Genomic DNA, 22,808 nt, shown 5'->3' on the forward strand with positions numbered 1-22,808 from the left:
GAGGCACCAACACCTCAGCCCAAGGCCAGGAAATACCCCATGAGTCCAGAGTGACTGATGCCAAGAAATATTTTTGGGGCTAGTATGAGATTGTGTTCAGGTGCAGCCTCTGGGTAAGTGGGTAGGAATCACCCACTCTCATCGTGACCCCAGAGAATCATTCTGTCCAGGCTAAGACTGCCATCCCCTTGAGATTCTGTTAGGCATGGCAGGAATTCTTTGCACGGCTTTGATAATACGAGTATTAATACTTCTATTGGGATTTACAGTTTGCAGATTATGAACAACCATGCTGTTAGGGATCCGAGCCTCTTACCTCATTTTACAGATGTGAACATTGAGGTCTGCAGAGGTTGTGTGAACTTCCAAAGGCCTTCTTTCCTGCTAGTTGTGGAATCACAGAATTTTAAAATTGGAAGGGATCTCTGGCTAATTAGGCCAGTGCTCTGTCACACCACACTGCTTTTTTCTCATCTGATCTGTGAATCATTGAAGGAGAAAAAGTCTATCCTCATGCCCTAAAGGGTACTAGACACTTGACCAAGTTAGTGAAGCTTTGCAGGAACCTCCTACTCCCTCACACCCTGCCCCCCCTTTTCAGGAATTTATTGATGACAAAGTATAGCTTGCAAATCCAGCTGGATCCTTATTCATTGTGCAGCTCAACCTAGCAGCCATCCCCACTCTGGCCCCGCCCAGGTGATAGTGAAGGGCCCTGGTGACTCCTCCACCCCTAGCCCAGAGACCAGGAAGATTTTCCTGGGTGTTCTCTGGCCTCTCTACTGGTTCTTAGAGCCAGTCAGTGGTTTGTAAACAGTCTTTGTCAGGTTGTCCTTGTTTGTTGGGTCTGCTTTCCTGCCTTGCATGTCTTCTAGTCCTTCTTAGTAATGGCATGCGCACATGTGCATACACACACACACACGCGCGCACACACACATGCACACACAGACACACATACACACACATGCACACAGACACACACTCCCTCGTGTTTTGGGTTCATCACATTGGCTTGGCATGTGCACATGTGCATACACACACACATGCACACACAGACACACATACACACGCATGCACACAGACACACACTCCCTCATGTTTTGGGTTCATCACATTGGCTGGGCATGAGACAGATGTGTGGCATGGGAGCTCCCTTCAGCGGTGCAGCTTGTAATCAATCCCTGAAGCCATAGTGGGTGAATGCCACGGGGGTGTGTGTCAGAGACAGAATCTGAACCTGGGTCTTCGTGATGCCAAGTCCTGCGACTAACCACCGTATGACAGGTTTGCTAGAATGAGGTAGTTATTGGTATTAGAGGTATTGTTAACCTCACTTTACAGATGAGGAAGGACAGCTAGGCGGCCCAGTGGATAGAGTGCTGGGCCTGGAGTCAGGAAGACTCCGGCCTCAGACGTGTCCTAGCTGGGTGACCCTGGGCAAGTCACTTAACCCTGTTTGCTTCAGTTTCCTGATCTGTTAAATGACCTGGAGAAGGAAATGGCAAACCGCTCTAGGGTCTTTGCCATAAAAACCACAAAAGGAGTCATGAAGTGTCATGACTGAAACAACACCAGAGGAAGGAACTGACTCGGATTAAGTAACTTGAATACGGTCACACAGCTGTTGAGATCGGAGCCCGTGTCTTCCTGACTTCCACGTCCAGCGCCCATTATGCCCCCCCGCCACCCTCGCTCTTCATCTTGTTTTTTCACTCTTTCCCCTTTTCCTTCAGGTGCCCACCATGTGCCAGGCTCTAGGCTAAGTGCTGGAGATACAGAGACGAAAGTGAATGGTGTCGGGCTCACCTCTCCTCTACCTCTCCCTTCTGTTCGGGGCTACCTTCCCTGCCTTCCTTGTCCCCCTCTTCTCAGTTCTCTCTTCTTCCTTGGACTTCTTCATCAAGGATTCCCTGAGAGTCCAGGGCATTCCCTTGGGGCGGGGTGGGCATCAGCTGTTTGACCAGCGCTGTGTGATGAATGAACTGAACGGGAAGAGGCAAAGGCCGCTTCCTTCTATTCCATTTGTGCAGGGGATCCACGGTAGAAGGGTTCTGGGATCTGCCCGGGGCAGGGCTGCTTCACACAATCCTGGAGCAATCGATGACCAGCCAGCCTCTGTTTAGGCTCGTCAATGGGGAGCTCAGTGACTAACGGAGCCTTTGGGGGCTGGCTGTCTTTGGGAAGGCTCCTCAGATGCGAGGGAAGCCCTCATTCTGGGCGAGGCCTGCGCTAGGTCCGGGGGATAAAGGTGAAGAATGGCGCAGTGCCTGCCCTGAAGGAGCTTACTGTCTAGTGGGGAGAGTGCCGCAGCATGTACGTGAGTAACTCTCATACAGAACACATGGCGCAGGCGAAGGAGAGGTTCAGACGCATCAAAGAGGAGCTGACGGTGGATTCAGGTTGGCTTTAGCTAAGCAGACGAGGGAAGATGGGAAGCTTCATGGAGGTGATGACCTGGAGCTGAGTCTTTGGATGCCGAATGTGCCAGATTTAGCGAGAGGACCTGGGTTTGAATCTTGGTTTTACTGCTTGCTGCCTTTGTGACCTTGGGCTGGTCACCCTCTTGGGCCCATTTCTTCATCTATGAAATGAAGGGCTGGGAAGACTAAATGACTTCTGATGTTTATTTGCAGTTTCATATTCTCTCCTTCTCTCCTCCTCTCCCACCCACTGAGAAGACAAGAAAAATAGAACCAATTATGAATATGTATAGATATGTAAAACAGATCTCTGCATTAGCCGTGCTATCTAGCTTTCCATGTGATTCAGGAAAGAAGAGGAGGATTTTGACAGACTCTTGGCTGGGGTGTGCCCTAGGCCTTGGGGATGGTCATCATGAATGCAGGGAAGCCTTCTCCAATGCCTCTTCATTCCGGTGCCTTCTCTCTGTAATTCTTTCCTAATCATCCTGCTTGCTTTGTTCATATTTGTTTGCACGTGATCTCCCCCTTTAGATTGGAGGCTCCTTGAGGAAAGGGGCTGTCTTCTGTGTCTTTTTGTATTCTCACTGCGCCTGGCACTTAGTAAATGCTTATGGATTGATTGATGGTCACCAGAAGGCAGGACCAGATCAGGAGACCGCTGTGAGTGGGAGTAATGTCAGATATAGTTGGAAAAGGGGGTGGAGCTAGGTTTGGAAGGACTTAAGTGAGGGGCTCGGGGCTTTGCATTTTATCTTGTAGGTAAAAGGAAACTTCTACAGGACTTGTTGGGGAAATGACAGATCCGCGTTTTCAGAACATATTAGCAGCTTTATACAGGGGTGGATTGGAAGGGGGAGAGAGCGGAGGAAAAGCAGAATAATTAGGAAGTTAGTTAAACCCTAGTTTAGACAAAGGGTAATTAAATTAAACATTTACTCTAAAACACTGTACGTCCTTCCTGGGGTGAGTGAGATCTGGGGTGTCCCAGGCCCTGGGCAGTGAGCTGGTGCTTTAAACAGGGATGGCCGCCGTGAGCTCACACACATGCACTGGGAAATGAGCAGGTGAATCTGTGCCCTTTAAGGGGCTTCTCTGTGTTGGGACTGGCTGTGTGAGCTTCTGGGGCAGACGGGGCAGGGCGCAGAGGCAGCGGCTTCTTGGCTTTCTGGAAGGGTGACAGACACAATGACTTCCCCCTTGAGCGTGTGCAGAGGAAGGGAAGGGCAGGGAGGGAATCTCAGGCTAGGTCATTCCTTACTTTATAGTTTACAGAAGAAAAGGGCCCTAGGGGGTTGAGGTTTGCCTTATTGGGGCACTGATGAGAGGTCTAATATTGTGTGTGTAAGTGAAGAACATGGGCTGAGCTGTGATCTGCCCCAGGGAGCTCTGAGGGCATCCCAGACTGCCTCTGTGGGCTTCGTGGGTGTCTTGTGTCTCCGGGAGCTGACACAGATTGAGGCCTTGAATTAAGAGAATCCTACCTGGCCTCTATGGCCGGTGAGGTGGCCCAGTGGATAGAGTGCTGAGCCTAGAGTCAGGAAGGCTCATCTTTATGAGTTCAGATCCAGCCTGAGACTCAGACACTTCCTAGCTCTAAGACCCTGGGCAAGTCACTTCACCCTGTCTGCCTCAGTTTCCTCATCTGTAAAATGAGCTGGAGAAGGAAATGGCAAATCATCCCAGCATCTCTGCCAAGAAAAGCCTCCTGATGGGGTCATAGAGAGTCAGACAGGACCGAACAGCACTGAACTCTGCCTCTTCTGTGTCTCACTCAGGCTCTGAGACCCTTGGCCCCTTAGTCCTACAGCCACTGGTCAGCTGTTTCTTTGCTGCACGTCTAAAAGATTGATGGAATGAAAGGAAGAGAAGGGCTTCTGATGAGAAGCAGCAGCATTTAGCAGAGCTGTAGGCAAGCCCTAGAAACTCTGGGCCTCAATTTGCTCCTCTGTGTTGTGAGAAAGGGCTTTCCACACCTTAGGGTTCTATAGACATTAGGCAGGGCCTCGTTTTCTGGGGCACGGCATTAATGGGACCGTTCCTCCTTGCGGTCTCTTCTTTTGGTCACCCTACTCTTCCTGCCCCCCACCTACCAAAAGGGAACAGAAAAGGGAGACTCTTCTCCTGCTCTTTAGAATATCTCCAGAGAGGGGGTGTGGTTGGGGGGAGAGGTGAGGGAGGGGACCCCTGGTAACCTCCCTCTTCTCCTGTGACTGCAGGAAAGAAGGCTGTCCTGGACTCTAGTCCTTTTCTTTCTGAGGCAAATGCAGAGAGAATCGTGAGCACCCTGTGTAAGGTGAGAGGAGCCGCCCTGAAGCTGGGCCAGATGCTGAGCATCCAGGGTGAGTATGCGAACTCAGAATCTGCCGGGGATGGGGGAGGAGCTGGCTTCTGCCACCTGACTGAACCCTCAGGGAGGAACTGGGCTGAGAAAGGGGACAGGATGGTCTGCTGGCATGAACACGGCTCTGGGGGGTTTGGTGCCTCCTCTTTCCCATCCCACCAAACAAACATGCTGTCAGTGGGAGCTTGGGGGCTGGCGGGTCAGCAGCAGGGGGTCTGTACAGCCAAGAAAGTGTCAGTGTCTCCTTTTGGGTCAGTGGAAGACCCTTGGTTTTAACCACTCTTAGTGAAGAGCGTTACAGCATATGAAGTTATTACCTTGTGTCTCGTTTGTAGATATCTTGACCCAGAGAATATAAGCTTCTTGAGGACAGGGACTGTTCCAGTGTTGTCTTTATATCCCCAGCACTTAGCCTGGTTCATACAGGATGTGCTTATTAATAAATGCTTGTTGATAACATGTGTCAGTTCACTCACTGCCTGAGGTCCTCTAGGATGTTAGAGAGGCAAAGGCACCTCTCAGGTTTTACAGTGGAGGAAACTGAGGCGGGCACAGAGACCTGGAGAGATGTGGCCGAGAGGGCCTGCTGACCTTTCCCACTCTGCCGCCTCTTGGATGGCTTCTGAAGCCAGTCCTGAGCCCTTCCAGTTCTTACAGTGGAGGATGTGGTTGCTGTCCCTACATAACTCTACACCCGCCATAACCTTATTGTTTTTGTTTTCTTTCCTTCCAAGGATCATTCTGCTGACCACTCTGTTCTGTTTCCCCCCAGATGATGCTTTCATCAACCCCCAGCTGGCCAAGATATTTGATCGTGTGAGACAAAGTGCAGACTTTATGCCCTTGAAACAGATGACGGTGAGGATAACCCTGACACCAGACAGCATGGAGAGTGGTCAGAGCTTGTTTGGGGGCGGGGAACAGAGGGGGACCCAAACGCTGGCTTGGAAGTTGGTTGAATAGAATGATCTTACAAAATGGCTGTGTTCCTGTCCTCCTGGGCTCAGCTTTTCAAACATATCTAAAGTGTTGGTCGAGCTTCGGACCTTAGTTCTCATTCGGGTCTCCTCTTTCCTTTCCCTCCAGAAAACTCTGAACAGTGACCTTGGTCCTAATTGGAGGGACAAACTGGAGTACTTTGAGGAGCGGCCCTTTGCTGCCGCTTCCATTGGCCAGGTCCACCTGGCCCGAATGAAGGATGGGCGGGAGGTAGCCATGAAGATCCAGGTAGGTTGAGTCTTGCCCTGGAAGCCGGTCTTCACCGGGTGTGCCGCAGTGCTGCCGTCTGACTGGGTCAAGTGGGTGAGGCCTCAGTAATCGTGTGTGGGAGGCAGGGTTTGGACTTCTTGGAGTTGTCCATTGCCAGCTCTTTCAGTGGAGAACAGAACATTCTTCCCATGTGGGAGAAGAGGCCTCATCTTCCCTTATTGTGGGACTCAGACGTAGTCTGGGACAGAGATGAAGATGCCTAGGGTTCCTGTGCCTCTTCCATGAATAGCCCATCTTGGGAGAAGGCAGGACAGTGAGGCAGCTCTGGCAGTCAGCATTCAGAGGCAGCCTCAGAAAACCTGCCCATTAGATTCATTCAGCAACACTTTCAGTTTGTGGATGTGGGTGTAGGTGTGTAGCATGGTACAGCAGAGGTGTCAGAGTCACAGCCATTTAGGGTCCTCAAAACCCCCAAGTCCTGCTCAGCCAGATTAAAGTCGAATTGGGAAATGTGTAACAAAATAAATAAAAATACAATAGCGATGATGTTAATTTGTGGTTTTCTAAGTCAATATGCAGCAGCAGGGATCCCTTTCTGTTTGAGTTGGATACCATGGGTACAGTAGATAGACCACAGGTCACGGAGTCAGGAAGTCCTGGGTTCAGTTCTCACCATTGCATATACTATTTGACCCTGTGACGTGTGAAATTGTCCAAAAAACTGCCATACTGTGATGAGGACACATAGTCTAGTCCCTGCCCTGGGCATGATTGGAGGGGTTTGTGCTATGACCCCATCGCTGGCAGCTGGGGTGTGTGTGTGTATGTGTGGGGCTTTGTTCCACGTTCCTCTGTCCATCTTTCTCCTGTAGTACCCTGGAGTGGCCCAGAGCATCAACAGTGATGTTAACAATCTAATGGCCGTCCTCAGCATGAGCAACATACTCCCTGAAGGTAGGAGCCCAGCTTGGGAGGAGAAAGGTCTGACTGGCTCTGGAACCAGACTTCAGGCCTGGAGGCCCCGTGTTGCCTTTGAAGGGTCAGGCAAACCTTTTCCATTTCTCTCCCCACTTTTTCTTGTCCCCTGCCAGGCCTATTCCCAGAACACCTAATTGATGTGTTGAGACGGGAGCTGGCCCTTGAGTGTGACTACAAGAGAGAAGCTGACTGTGCCAGGAAGTTCAGGTGTGTGCTTATAGGGACCCTCCCCCACACCCTGAAGGGAGGTCCAGGGTATAAGCCTTTACCCAGAGTTCTCTGTTCCCCTTAGTGCTGCAGAGAGGGAGGGGCTTGGTCTGTCTGTCCTGCCCCTGCCGCCACACAGGGTCCATGGAAAGAGCCTTAAGAGAAGGAGGTAAAGGACAGGGGCTGGTTCTAGGCTGTGGAGCAGACAGGAATTGTCCCTGACTGTCCTCCTGAACTCCAGCCTTCCCTTTGGGAAGAGACCTGAGACAACTCTGTTGTGTGAAATGTCACCTTCACCTCTGAGGAGGGCATCCTGGTAGCAGTGTGTGTGTGTGTGTGTGTGTGTGTGTGTGTGTGTCCTGAGCGCCACAGGCATCTCCGTGGAGGAGGAAGTTAACGTCACCCTTTCTCCCCTCGGTGCTTCTGATGGTTAGGGAGCTGCTGAAGGATCACCCATTCTTCTGTGTGCCAGAGGTCATAGATGAACTTTGCAGTCCTCGTGTCCTGACCACAGAACTGGTGTCTGGCTTTCCTCTGGACCAGGCAGAAGGGCTGAGCCAGGAAATTCGAAATGAGGTATTTCACTGGGGAAGCCACTGGGTGTATAGTGGGGAGAGTAAGGGAGACAACGGGAGTAGGAGCCCCGGCCCTCAGCTCTTTGCCCTTGTCTGACCTTGGGTCTAGAAGAGCTCAGTGACTGTAGGTGCTTAGGAGGAGCTGACCTTCCCCTCAGCATGACCTGTTAAGTGCTTCAAACCCAGGGCTGTGCTGACCACTAGGAGTCACTGGCTCTTGGAAAAAAGAGCACCTTCCACATGAGGGCATGAGGGGCAGCCCCTTAGGTGTGGCATGCCTGTTTTCAGTGTACTCCCCAGCTTAGTCTCTGGGAGCAGTGATTTTGTTCAGTATATGCACATATGCCCCAAGCTGTGTGCTTACCATTTGGTTAGAAGGGAGCAAAGTAGGCAGTGGTTCAGGTGGAATGAGGTTCTTAAGGGTGCCTTCACACTTATGTAGATGACTGAATTGAGGCTGCCCTTTCCCTATCCACACCTACGTTCTAAATAGCACCAGAGTTCAAGGTCTCTGAAAAACCCCCAAAAGAATATGGGTTTGGGACAGAGGGAAGTACAAGGGAAGGAAGCAGGATAAGGTGGGTCCCTTGTGTAGCCAGCTCTTAGATATGCCCTTGGGTATGTACTCTGGGTGGCTGAACAGAGGAATGTACCTCTCAGGGCACCAGTGGGGTTCCCTGCAATGCTGCTTCCTTTTCCTTATGACCCAGATGTCATCCTGAGGCAAACTTTAATAGTTTCTTCTCCCATGTCTGGGCCCTCAAGAGGCTCTGAAATCTAGGTAGCAGAGGGCTGACTTCCCTCCTGTGTGTACAGAGCACTATCACCACCTGGGGTGGGGCAGCTCTCCGCAGCAGAGGGTGATGGTGTTCTGTGCCGCCCAAGAATAATAGTCAAAGTGGGCTTGCAGTCACCATCACCTCCCCATTCCTGCCCTTCTCTTCCCCCAGATTTGCTACAATATCCTGGTCCTGTGTCTAAGGGAGCTGTTTGAGTTTCACTTCATGCAGACTGACCCCAACTGGTCTAACTTCTTTTATGACCCCCAGCAGCACAAGGTAAGGCGCCTCAGACCTCGAGTGTCACTGGCCCTGGTCGCCACAGAGCTCGAGTTCTGTCACAGAATAAAGGGGCACGAGAACCTTGCTACTGGTATTCTCTGCCTGTTGCCCACACCCAGGTAGCGTGAAGTTGTAGTCCAAAAGCCTCTGGAGGTGGAGGGGATGATGCACGAGCCTTCTTGGGACACCCCTCCCCCACCTCCACAAGCAGGAATACACAGCTATCATCCATTGCCTTGGGATACCTGGGTCCACAATGTTCCTGAATGGAGGGAATAGGGAGCATCTTTACAGCCCCTCTCCTCACTCATTCCCCTTGCCTACCCCACCCAGAAGCTTCTTACCCTATTTTCTGGTCTTCTCCAGGTGGCTCTCCTTGACTTTGGAGCAACCCGCGAGTTTGATGAATCATTCACTGACCTTTACATTCAGGTACAGAAGGCCAGTTGCAGAGATAGGGGACCCTCTAGCAGTACTACTTGACCTCTGTGCTGTGTCTGGGCCTGGGCCCATAGAGTGGGTCAGTCCCAGGAGAAACATGAACTTGACTGGACGTAGAATGGCCTTGGAAAGCCCATGTGTACTTGAAGCCCTTTAGTGGGATCCATACTCTGCTACATTATCTGAACCAAGGAAAAAGAGCATCCCTTGTCCCCTCCCCCTGTCTCCTGGAAGTACTGATCATAGCTACTGCAGGAGAGAATGGAGCTGGCTTATGGCCCCCACAAACCGACCCCTCTGTCTCCATACCTGTGTCTCCCCATCTGCTGCAGATCTGGGCATTTGGAAGGCAGCTGGATGGAGTAAAGAGGGGTTCCTAAAACCTGATCCTCTGCCTCTCATCACTTAACACTCCTAAGGAAAGTGGGCAGGGCAGGGGGGCTTAATCCCGAAGGAACGGGGAGTCAGCCAGTGGCCATGAGACATGCCCCTTCACCTGTGTGTGTCTAGTTAATCAGGGCTGCGGCTGATCAGGATCGAGAAACCGTGTTGAGGAAGTCTATAGAGATGAAGTTTCTCACCGGCTATGAAGTGAAGGTAAGCTGAGGACTGCTTCCCAGGGCAGATGATGGCCCTGTTTAAAACCTGAAGTTTGTGCATTGGCGAGCCTCCCCTAGGCCACTTTGGCACGTTTCACTTAAGGAGGTGCCCTGACTTAGGCCACAGCTGCATTTCCTTTCATTTCGACCTGAGATTTAAATGGTCAGGATGAGATCGCTACTAACTGCAGCCAACTGCAACATCCCTTGGAGAGATGAGCAAGGTTAAAAATACTTTCCCCTCTGGTGCTCTTGAACCCTGACAAATAATAAACCACTTCTAGTGACCAGCCATGTCCTGAATATCTGGGAGCAAAGGCCTCAGGTCTGTCTTTCTAATTTTCTTTTTCCTTCCTTCTCCCACCCCTCCCAGGCCATGGAAGATGCCCACCTAGATGCTATCCTCATCCTGGGGGAGGCCTTTGCCTCGGACTCACCGTTCAATTTTGGGAGCCAGAACACCACTGAGAAGATCCACGGTTTGATTCCCATCATGCTGAAGCACCGTCTCATCCCCCCGCCGGAGGAGACTTACTCCCTCCACCGAAAGATGGGGGGCTCGTTCCTCATTTGCTCCAAGCTGAAGGCTTGCTTCCCCTGTAAAGCAATGTTTGAGGAAACCTACAGCAGCTATTGCAAGAGGAAGGCTGAGAAGCAGTAATTGCCCATTGTCTTGTCTGAAGGCCCTCTTTTGTCTGGCAGAGAGCCAGGTAGCTTTGTCTGTCACCTCCCAAGAGCATCTCAAGCATTGGAAAACTGTCCTAGAAGCTACAAGTTCTATCAGAGCAAGTGGGTGTTGGTACTGACCAAACCTAGAACCTTCTACTTACCAATGAGAGGGAGGAAATTGTGAATGTGCCGAGGCAGGGGTGGGGTGGGGGTGGCTGCTGGGGGTCCTCCATGGCCAGTGGTTCTGTAGTGACGGGGTGGGGTTGAGGATGAGAAGAAAGAAAACTGAACCATGACAGATCTCTTGAAACCTACTCACTGTTGATTCCTTCTATGAAATAGCTTTGGACAAAGATGAAGGGGAAAAAAGACCTGATTTTTGTTTTCCTTTTCTGTGTGTGTGTTTTAAATTAGGGATTTTCCTCCTGCGAATGTTAAGAGAAGGGAAAGCATCCATTTCCCCTCTCTCCTTAAATAAGTACAGAGAGAAAAAGCCTTTTAGGACTTCCCAGACCTTGTAGTGTAAGATTTTGGGGATATATGTGGGTGTATACAAAATGCTTTGATGTTTCCTGCCTTTTTCCCTCTGGCTAGAGCTGGAGAGGAAGTTAACCTGTACAGAATAGTGCCAAAAAAAGCTACTTAACTGAATTACCTGCCTTCCGGCAAGCTGGTTCTCTTGGGAGTTTTTGACAACTGAATGTATATCAGTGGACTTCTCACCATCTGGTTCAGGGACTGTAAGAGGGGGAGAGAAATCAAGGGCGGTGGTGGGGGGAGAAGAGATCCCACCACTTGGCTGATGTCCTCCCCTCCAACAGTGAAGTCTTTGCTGAAAGGAACGTGAGAGAAAAGGGCTGTGTTGCTACGTTGCAGCCAGATGCACAGATTGACCTAATGGGAAGGGCCACCAGAGTATGTTTTTGTACGTTCTTGTAACTGTCCTACTTACTCATTTCAATAAAAAATTGTGGATTTGGCCGTGGTGCCGTCTTCTTTTCTTCCTTTGCCCCCAAAGAATTTGTTACATTGATAACAAGAGTTGAGGAGCAGCAGTAGGTGCAGCCTTGATGCCAGCGGCTTCAGAGGGGCCTTTAGCAGGGACTTGGCTAGATGGAGGTTTGGGAGCTGCTGCCTCTGCTCCAGTGCAGGGAATGGAGGAGGCTGAAAATACGACTGATGGGTGAACAGAACACCAGGCCCAGGCGTCTGTGCTACAATCACAGCACTTTTCACATTGCTTACCTTGTTCTCCCATTCCATGACCATGTCCAATGAGAGAGGCCTGACTCGTGTCCCAGGACTAGGACTGAGATCAAGGAATGGATGAAACGGAATACAGGATCCCTGAACTCAAACCCACAAATGTGGTCTTCAGTTGGGGCTATCCCCTTGAGGCCCTAGTCCTAAAGAGGTAAAAGCCTCTAAGGGGTTGGGAGGTACAGAAGCAGGATTTCAGAGACCAAATAATGGAGGGTTGGGGGGGGGGGGCAGGAAACACATGTAGAAGCATGTCAACTGTGCTACTGAAGATGCCCCAGGATCCAGGTTATCTAAATTATTCCATCAATTCCATAGTAGCTCCCCCTTGCTGTGAGAGGATGCCCCTACGAGCCGTGATAAAACCAAAACCTTTTTTTTTAAAACACATTTTTGGAGACTGAGGATATCCACAAATATCACGAAAGTATAAATCAAGGGAAATTCGTAAACGAATGAGCATGTTCTCTTTTATCAATCAATAATAAAGATTGAGCACACTGCAGGCACTGACTAGAGCTGTGCTAACGGACTTTCCTCGTCCTGCCTGAAGCGGGGCTTGTCACAGGAAATGATGAGCGAATTATGGGAAATTATAAGTGGAGGGAATAGCTTAACTTTCAGCGTTGTAAATAAGGCACCTGTTAATATAATCCTCAGCTCCATTGTCAAATCTGAGACTACAAATGGGTCCCTTAGCTTCCTATACCCAACTATGGAACAAGTGGCTTAGCCCAGCCTACTGGTTTGCGTGCCACAGGTGTAAGAAATGGCCTTGACAGACTTTTAAGGTTATTCTGAATTAAGATTTTGTGCCTTCAGGATTGTGTCTACACATGTGGCTTTTTCTTAGAGAAAGAGCAGAGGAGTAGATGGTGCACTGGAAGAGATGTCAGAGAGAAAGGACACTTTACTCCCCAGAAAATGCCGAAATAAAATACAGAATTCTCAGCAGGTGAAATCATCACACCATCAAGCAACGCAAATGAACTCTCATCTTTCTGCCAACTTCAACCAAATTCTTTTTTACAGTTCTTTCTACCCAAGTCAGCTTAAAGGTAGAAACTTTATCCTTCCCAGTGACACCTATTTTGTCTGTACAGAGTAAGCACTACATAAATATTAATTCCTTTGGTCACTACTACAGTAGTCAGAATTCTGTATTGCTCCAGGTACCTATTAAAATTGTGAGAGACCTTAAATAAGGGCTTGGAGAAGGTTGTAGATTCCAGAAGGGTCTAGTGCCCTCCATTCACATGGTCTGTAGGACACAGCCTGTATACCTCAGCTGCTTCAACCTCGGCTGTTCTGGTCTCTATGACTCCAACTCCTCTACAATCCACCAGTGGTATCAATTACTATTTTGGGAAATACTTTACCAATATTAAAGAAAAAAACCCAACTATCTAATAACTAAGTGCTGGTTTGGAAGCTGAGATGCAGGGGCCAACAAGGCTGACAGAAGTAGGCAGAGCTTCATTTGAGCCTTTTTTGTTTGTACGATCCAGCAGCTAAGCTAATGGCTACTTGTTTATAAATACAACTGTGTGTCACTTAAGGATAATTTTCATATGGAAAAGACCTGGGTGTTTTCTCTGAAACATGTTTTGGAGATGTCATCACATCCTCAAAAGGATCTGCAGAATTCAGAGAGTGAAATCAAAATGAATTTACCAGTTATTCTGCTGTGTAGGTTTGCAGAAGAGAGCAAAGAAGCCTTCCCCGTGGAGGGACGTCCTCCCCTGCAAAGGGAAGGACTCTGAGGAATCACAATTAGAAAGGACCTTGGTATCTAGCCCCAACAACACCCCACTGAGTGACCATTTAGCTTTTGCTTGAAGACTTCTTGTGAGGAAGAACCTAATGACAAACACTGGGCTAGATGCTAGAGATGAAAAATAAAGTGAGAAAACCTCTGCCTTTCAGTTGTTTCTGTTTTACTCTCCAACACCTAAATGGGAGTGGTTGGCCAGGAAGGGTATTTGGGTTGGGCTGAAGGACTGTGAGTGGAGATAGAGGGCAGTAGGTTGTCACATCCTTTCCAGTAGCAATGGTAACACTGATTATTGTTCCCAGAGCAAGAGCAAGAAGTGAAAAGGAGAGTGTATGCATGAGGTGGCAGGGAAGATGGCAAGGTGCCCTTGTGGGGAGGGGCCCTGTTGTAATGGAATGTAAACCATGGTCTGGTCCTATGGATTGGGTGAGTTTTTTATCCAGCATGGGAGTCCTAGAGCTGAAGGGGCTCCCGCTATTCCTCAGGCCTGGGAACGTAGTCCCTGGACTTCTTATCTCAAGGGTCACTATTCCTGGCAGGGTTGGGAGATAGCTGGCCATTCAACTTCTAGATAGCTCTAATACTGAGGAAGTCTTCTACATCTAAAACTGTCTCTGCAGCCTACTCATTGCTTGTATTCCTGCCCTCTGCAGCCAAGCAAAATAAGTCTAATCTCTTCCACATTTCTTTCAAATATTTTTTTTTTTTTTTTTTTTGCTTTTTGGCAGGGCAATCGGGGTTAAGTGACTTGCCCAAGGTCACACAGCTAGTACATGTGTCAAGTGTCTGAGGCCGGATTTGAACTCAGGTCCTCCTGACTCCAGGGCCGGTGCTCTACTCACTGCGCCATCTAGCTGCCCCTCTTTCAAATATTTTAAGGTACTTTATCATGTCTCCATTCCCCTTTCCCTAAAAATTCTCTCCTTTAGGTTAAATATCCCCACTTTCTTCAGCCTTTCCTTGATCTTGAGTTATTTCACTCTCCTGGTCACCTTCTTCTGGGCACTCCTCAGTTTCAGTCTTAAGAGGTGGCGCCAGGCACTTGACTATGATACACAAGATGTGGTCAGACCAGATAAGAGTGCAATGGAACCATCGCTTCCCCTCTTTTGGACTCTATTCCTCTCAACACAGCCTAACTGAATTACCTTCTTTATTTACCATCAGCTAGGAATATAGAATTTAAAGTAGAGTATATAAACTACATTGTAAAGACAGTGCTAGACTTGGAGTCAGGAACACCTGAGTTCAAAACCTGATGCATACCCCTACTAGCTGTGTGACCCTGGGAAAGTCATTTCATTTTTGTTTGCCATCGTTTTCTGGTCTGTAAAATGAGGTTAATCCTAACATCCCACCTCACAGGGTTGTGAGGACCAATGTGCTCTGCCAACTTTACAGCGCTATGTAAATGCTGGCTGTTGTGGTTACTGTTCACTAGTACTGAACTAAAACCCTGAGACCTTTGTCAGACAAATGGCCCTTTAATTGTGTCTCCCTTATCTTGTAGTTTTTTAAAAAACATATCCTTATTAAAGGTCATCTTCACAGAATCACAGAATTTCAGAGCAGGAATGGACTGCCACTGGTCATCTAGTCAACCAACGAGCATTTGTTACAAGCCTATTACGTGCCAGGCATTATGTTGGGTACTGGAGGGTCAAAGACAAAAAAAAAATCAAAAATCCCTGTTTTCGGGGAGTTTGCGTTCTGTCAGAGAAGACCTGAACATATGTATTTCTAGAATAAATACAAAAGGTAGTTCAACCAATACAAGGCAATCTACTTGTACCCCCACAAGAATCCCTTCTACAACCCACCCAGTTGTCAAGGTCATCTAGCCTTTGTCTGAAAATCTCCCTACTGGGAAACCCACCAATTCCCAAGACAGACCGCTTAACTATTGGAAAACTCTCATTTTTAAGAAGTTTGTCCTGAAATCCAATCTATATTTATTTCTTCACTAATTTTTTGCTGGCCTCACATTGAGACTATCATCCCTCAAGCTCCACAGATCTTTTTTCAGAAAGCAATCTGATCTTGCCTTCTCTGTTGAACTTGTTAAGGTGACCTGTTGAGCTCAAGTTTAAGAATTCACATCTGTGCATATTTAATCTTGGAGAGGCAGTGTTGCACAGTGGATAGAAAGCTAGACTCAGAAAGCCCTGGGTTCGAGTTTTATCTCTGACACCCCTAGGTTGTGTCACAGCTACGCACAGATAACTTCTCAATGACCTGGGCAACTAACACCAAATGAAAAAGGTGCTCACCTGCACTGGTAAAAGGAGTTTCCTTATCTGGGAGTTCCCAGTGCCAATGAAACCAGAGATTCAATCCTATCTTATCCTATATTCGATATAGTTATCTCAGCGTTCTAAAACCTGCCAAGATCTTTGTGCACCTTGACCGTCGTCCAGTGGAAGAGTTCTTCCCAGCTTTGTGTCCTGTGTGAAGGTGATCAGCATCCCACTCTGTATACCAAATCTGTGATGAAAAAGGTTACATAGCACAAGGCCAAGCAGGGGTCCCTGGGGTGCTCCAGTGGACACCTTGAAAGCTGACATCAAGCCATTAATGATTACTGGCTTAGCAATCACATCTGCCAATTGTTTTCAAGATTCAAGGATACAGTTCACCTAGTGTAGGTCACTGATCATGGGTAGTAAACCACCCCTACTATTTCCTTATTCATCTTGGGCATAAACTACTGGCCAGATTTGTTCTGTCCACCCAATCCAAACAATCATTCTCTTTGGCAAAGAAAACAGAAGGAAAATGAAAAATTTTCTGCCTTCTTTTCCATGAGCTAATTATCGTCTTATCCACTCCAGACGGTGGTACTGTTTGTAACTTGCTCTTCTTCATTTCTCCAATAAAGCTTTCACACTGCCTCCCTCTCCCTCCCCATCCCTCTTCCTTTTCCCATCTCACCCTGCCCCCGGTTGTCTTTAGCCTTCCTTGCTGCCCTCAGCTCATTCTGAGCTATAGCACTCCTAAGTGTCCTTACAGGATTGCACCAAATCTTTATATTCCTTTTCTAATCCCTGCCCTTTCTTCTGGTTTCTGTACATGTTTTTCCATCCAAATCCTTCCCTTTTCTTCCCTCATTCAGACTGTCTTTATTTTTATAATTTATATAATTTAATTCTTGAGAGCTCTTATTCCTCCTGGGCTGATTTCTCATGCACCTATCCTTTCTCTGAAGTCCCTAAAATTTGCTCTCCCAAAATCTAAGGTACATGGGAGAGTGAGACTACTTCTGGCTTTTCTCTCCTCTTTTACAAGCTCCAAGATGGAAGTGGTCACTTCCCCATTTGTTTCCAATTATTCCATCCTGGCAGCCAGTTCATTCATACTGGTGAGAATTAGAGCCAGAATAGAATTTTTCCATGTTGGTGACACTGCTTTTTGAAAGATGAAATTATTATCAAGGCAAGTTAAGAAATTATTAACTGTTTTGGGGAGGCAAAGAAGGCAAATGTCTAGAAAATTAAAGTCCCCCATCACTGTCATGCCTCTCAACCAGACTTGTGGTCTGCTTCCCAGACTCTTCCTCTATTTCTGCTTTCTGTCTATGTGATCTGTGGTGGAAGCTGATGAGATTATCACTTCAGTTTCCATTCACATTCATCTGTATCCAAATCTTATTAAATCACCATTTTAGCATGGTAAGATCTTTTTGGATCTCTTAGGATTTGTCCTCCAATATATTAACCCTCTTTAGCTTTGTGCCAACTACAAATTTCACAAGCCTGCCAAATACTCCACCTTTTTTTTTTGGTTATTTGGTCAGTATTTTCGGTGTTTTGTTATATGACCAGTTCTGAATATAATTAACTGTACTACTATCCAGCTCCTATTTTTCTTTCTGTAGAATGCTTTGGTGAACTGTACCTACAACATTCCCTTGATATCAGTCCAATAACTATTAAAAAATAAAATAAGGTGAGTCTGGCATGGCACGTCCTGATGCAGCAATGTTATTAGCTCACTGTGATCTTTGCATAATCCCCTCTAGTATTAGGATTTAGAATTTTTCAAGGAAACAAAGTCAAATTCACTGGCCTATATTTTGCAAATTACATTCTTTACCCCTTTTAAAACACCAGTACAACATTATCCCTTCTCTGTTCCTGTGGTCCCTATCCTGTCCTCTGTAATCTTTCAAGATCACTGACAGTGAATGGGGGAATAACTATTCTCTGCCTTTTCTTTCATGATCTTTGGGTATAGTTCACCTGGGCCTGGTGACTTGAACTCATAAGGGGCTACCTCTTTACTTATCTTAGGTTTCAATTCTTTATTAGCATCCCACTTTGTCTGCTCTCACTATTTTATTACAATATTTTATATTGTTTATACATTTATAATATTTTATACTTTTTAGAAAGCCACACTCTCTCCCTGTTATCAGAATGTAAAAAGGAAACGGGTATTCCACAGATACTTCTGCATTTTGACTTCCTTAAAGCACTATGTAAATTCTAATTATTATTACCTTCATCATTATTATCTACCCAAGCACTCTTTAGAAAGAAACAGCCATTTGATTTCCTTGAGGGGCACAGAACAAGGACTGCACACTCTACCACTCGTACTAAGGAGTCAGAAGGTGTGAAAGACCTTTTTCCCAGGAAGCAGATGCTGAACAACCACTTCTTGGCAATGTGGAAAAGATGCCTGTTCAGAACAGGCTGGACTGGAAAGGACCCCAGAGCCTATCTAATTCAGATTCTTTGATGCTTTGAATGAAATTCAAAACTCTAGAAAGAGCACACAAAGTATTACTGTGTTGGGTTTTTTCTTAATTCAAAAAAATCCACAAATGAAGAAGTGAATATTTCAACTGTATTTAGTAAACATAATTAATAGCTTAGGATTTATTATTGCTACTACTCTTTGACTAGGCAGGGTATGTGATTTAAGAGGGATGGTCTATCTACAATTCTATCTAATGAGTAAAGATAACTTGGCTTTTTAATTCAACGATTCATCTCGCCAGACACATATTCTTTCTTTTAAGCCTTTTGACTTTTCCTATTTTTCCAAGCAAGGCTGAGATGTATACCTGTTTTGTCCTGTTTCTTTAATGGAAAAAAAAACACTACATAAAATATTATGGAATTTGATACTTGGTATGGCAGATGATAGGGGGCCAAATTACTGCCCAAGAAATCTGCATGTGGTACAAGTGGTACTCAACCAGGACCTTTGGAGTCAGTCCATAGATTCAAATACCACCAACATGATAAGTAGGTCATAGAACATGAATTAGCAAAGAACTTTAGAACTAGAAAGGACTCTAGAGATCACTTAGTCTTCCCCCTCATTTTATAAATGCGGAATCTAAGACCCAGAAACAGAGATAAGAGATTTGCTTACAGTGAGTGACAAAATTGTGGCTAAAATTCAGGTCTCTTGAATCTTACCTATACTAGTGTACTTTCTGCTACTAATATACTATTATATTTGTACATTATCACATTCACTCACGGCATTGTGGTGGAACCAAAATGAATATGTTGTGCACAGTGTTTCATTATAATCCTTAGCTAAAAAGCCATCAGCTAATTAGAAAGCACGTGAACTAGTCATAACCGGCAAAATACAAGGGCCATCCTTGAACAGTGAACTCACACTCTTCACCCATGAAATCCTGCAGATATCTAAACTACCAACTCCAGGGTCAAGCCAAATTCATTCTTCCCAAGACTCTGAATCTAGGAATGATCTCAGGGATTCAGGTTGAAACTAGGTTAACCTACTCCTGAAGACAAATTCGGGGTGGTGATGCTATTGGGCTTCTCTCAACGTGGCTTTAGAGAGTTCACTGAAATTAAGTATAGTCTTAGGGTTCAAAGTTGGGAAAGTTCTGATCGAGAGGTAAGAGAAGACTCAAGGCTAGTGATGGACTTCTCATATTTAACTCTTAACTTGAAGTGTAAAGAATAAGAAAGTTGCTTAGTTTTGGAAATGAAAAAATGTTTTGGTAGTTGAAATTTTATAGTTGCAAAGACTATAGAGATCATCTTGTCCAGTGCCCTCATCTTACTGAGGAAGAAAGGGAGACCCAGAGATGGGAAGTGATTTGCCCACGGCCACACAGGTAGTGAGTGGCAGAGCTGGGATTCAAACTCAGGCCTTTTGATTCCAAATCCAGTTCTCTTTCCACTCTAATTTCCATTCCCTGACACACCAAAATCGCGTTCCAAGGGTCAGACTATACAAAGCTCTTCCAACTGTTTCATGATTGAGAGAAGACACATATGCTTAGGGAACAGAGAGAGTGAAATGTTTCCATACATTAACAAGCTTTTTATGACAAAGCAACACAGTACCAAAGTCGACAAAGCAAAGCATCTGCAGAAAAGTATGTCCCAGTGTTGAGTAAATTATCAAATTTAAACTGAGGTGAGAACCCACCCAGGTTCCTGACTCCTCACCAGTGGTTTTTTTTTTATTACATAGTTGTGTTTCACTTTGCCATATGAATCTCGATTAGAATAGTAACTTACACTGGCATTAAACTTCACAGTTTACAATTCACTTTTCCTTAAAAACAAAACTATGAGAAAGATAGGGCAGATATTATTATCCCATTTTACACATATGGAAAATGAGGCTTGGCACAGTAAAGCCCAAGATAAAGAATAGAGCCAGGATTCGTGTTCACGTCTTCTAACTCTTGACCCAGTGTTACTGTCCATGACATTATGATACTTTTATTTGAAGGTATAAAACAGTGAACTGATGGTAATTTTTAAAAACAATTTTAAGAAAGATACACAGACAAAATTCAATCCTATGAAATACCTGATAAAAATTAAATCATATTGCTTGGCCCTTTGAGATAACACTTACTTTTTGTACTTTAATGTTTTAGAAGTATGAAATAAGCAATAGTGAACTTTGCTCATTGAAATCCTGTCTTATAGCTTGAAGTGAAAATCTATCCAGCATGCTTTGTGGGGCCAATTCAATTATGTTAAAATGTTAATATTTTAGTTAAAATAGTAATAAATATGAAGTCTTACACTTGGGTTCCAAAAATTAACTCCACAAATATAGGATACAGAACCTTGTTAGTAGTTTGAAGAAGACACAAGGGTTTTAGTAGACTGTAAGGTTAGTATGAGACATTAATGTGATAAAGCAGGGAAATAAGTTAATGAGATCTTGGGCTGCATTAAGAGAGGCAGAGCATCCAGGAAGGAGGTGATAGAATCCATCAGTATTTTGCCTTGGCTTGACAACATCTGGAACATTGTTTAGTTCACGATACCACAGTTTAGGAATGTCAATGATGAGGTGGAAAACTTTAATAGAAGGTAAACAAACACTGGTGAAGGACCTTGAGCCTATGCCATATGAGGATAGATTAAAGGAACTTGGAGAAGACTGGGGGTAAGTGGGGGGTGGGGAGAAGGTAAGATAGCTATCCTGAAGGGCTATAATGCAGAAGAGATTAGATTTGTCCTGTTGGTCTCAGAGAATAGGACTAAGAGCAAGTTGTGGCAGAAGTTAAAAAAAGGCAAATTTGGGCTGAATGTCAGGAAAAACTCCTCGATAGTCTGAATTATCCCAAAGGGAATGGGAAGACTCAGAAGATAGCGGGCTCTTTTTCTCTGGCGTGGTTAAGAGGCTGGAGGACCATTTTTCAAGCAGGGTTTGGCCTAGATGGTTGCTGAAGTTCTTTAACTTTGTATTTCTGTGTGTCCACAGGCACACTACTTACACATGCACATGAACTCAAGTAACATACACCTGTTCTTGTTCAAGTAGCTTGATCCTCATGTGAAAGATGCAAAGTTTTTGCTCACGGTCTAGGGTAAAAACTAGCTAGTTTTGCAAAATGACCTTTTTTTGTCCCGTCAAAGCTTGATTGATAGTCTTATAGTTGTCTTCTAACTTTGGTTCTAGGAATGTTGGCAGCCTGGACCGAGAGATGGACAGAGCCAGTTGCCTTCTCTCAAACTTCTTCCTCTAACCTTTCTGCAGTATCTTATGCCACTGATCCCCTCCCCAGCCCATCCCCTGGCCAAATGCTCCTCCCTGCCCCTACTCTCCTGATTCTTACTCCTGTCCGAGCATTCCTCTTTGGTCTTTTCTCACTCTTTTCACTGGTTCTTTCTTTTTCCCCAAGTGTTGGTGCTCCTTTGAGGATCTACTACTGACCCTATTATCTTTCTCTGCACTCTTTGTCACTTACTCATTTTTTTCCCATGGTTTCAATCATAACCTCTGATGCATTATGATTCCCAAGGCTATATCCTGATAGCTTCCTTTAACTCCAACCCCCTCTCTCTGACTGCTAGACATCTGTGCCTCATTCTGCACCCTAGCAGAAAACCCAACATGTCCAAGGCTAAACTCACCTCTCATCCTCCTCCCAACTTCCCTGTTTTGTTCTATAGTTCCACCAACTTGCTAATCACCCAGGACTGAAACCTCTGATTGTTAACTTCCTCCCTCACATACCCACATCCAGTTTCCAGATTATTTTTTTTTTCATTTCAAGGATCTGTAATTTCATCAGTATGGATCTTCTCTTCACTGACAAGGATTGTAATCCTTACATAATTTAATGGACAGCCTTTGAGAGTTGCTGTAGCTGAAAAATCACTTGCATAAAAGTCAGTTGAACTTAGGTAGGCTGATAATAGGACAATAAAGCATTTGTCTTAGATAGACCTGTCAGAACTTTCATTTTTCCAGCAAAATCTTTAAGAATTTTCCTCCAATGATATATAGAAATATGTCCTTTGTAGAGGTTAATTTTATCTCTACGCTATCTCTTGTGTGTGTCCCTTCCTCTTCACCCACATTGCCATCACTTCTTCTTGTTACTGGATTTCATTTCACTCTATTTTCCTTTAGAGTCAAGACTCTACATTTTAATAAAACTGAACTATTTGCTGTTCCTGGATCTCCTTCTGTCGTCTACCATGTCCAGGATTCACACATGTCATTTTCCATGCTGGGGATGAATTCTTTTCCACACATCTGCCAGATGAAACTTTTTTGTTCTTTCAATGCCCAGCTCAGGTACTATTGACTCTTCCAGAAAGCCTTCCTTGATCTTCCAGCTCTAAGTTTTGAGGCAACATGGCGTAGTGGATAAAGCAGTGGATGATCTCTTTCTCCTGTTTCTTCTAGCACTTTATCTAGATGGTTATTCTCGTATGTTTAGCATATTCTGCCTCATAGTACAATTGTATATTGTCTTATTCCTCCCCTCCTCTCATTAATTTGAGAACTTCTGCAGGTTGGA

At 45.8% G+C, this 22,808-nt stretch overlaps 1 protein-coding gene across 2 annotated transcripts in view; it reads left to right on the top strand.

The window, feature by feature from the left end:
• COQ8A (coenzyme Q8A) overlaps window positions 1-11,484 on the top strand; it is a 71,827-nt gene extending 60,343 nt beyond the window's left edge. For both annotated transcript variants that reach the window (XM_036755435.1, XM_036755436.1), the window contains 10 exons: window positions 4,640-4,762; window positions 5,537-5,622; window positions 5,851-5,991; window positions 6,846-6,927; window positions 7,065-7,158; window positions 7,593-7,734; window positions 8,684-8,791; window positions 9,161-9,226; window positions 9,746-9,832; window positions 10,208-11,484. In XM_036755435.1, the coding sequence (XP_036611330.1) occupies window positions 4,640-4,762; window positions 5,537-5,622; window positions 5,851-5,991; window positions 6,846-6,927; window positions 7,065-7,158; window positions 7,593-7,734; window positions 8,684-8,791; window positions 9,161-9,226; window positions 9,746-9,832; window positions 10,208-10,495 (1,217 nt within the window). In that variant the 3' untranslated portion in view covers window positions 10,496-11,484. The remainder of the gene's footprint in view (window positions 1-4,639; window positions 4,763-5,536; window positions 5,623-5,850; window positions 5,992-6,845; window positions 6,928-7,064; window positions 7,159-7,592; window positions 7,735-8,683; window positions 8,792-9,160; window positions 9,227-9,745; window positions 9,833-10,207) is intronic.
• Window positions 11,485-22,808: the final 11,324 nt, after the last annotated feature.

This window comes from Trichosurus vulpecula, chromosome 4 (genome assembly GCF_011100635.1).
Source record: "Trichosurus vulpecula isolate mTriVul1 chromosome 4, mTriVul1.pri, whole genome shotgun sequence".
NCBI classification, from domain to species: Eukaryota; Metazoa; Chordata; class Mammalia; order Diprotodontia; family Phalangeridae; genus Trichosurus; species Trichosurus vulpecula.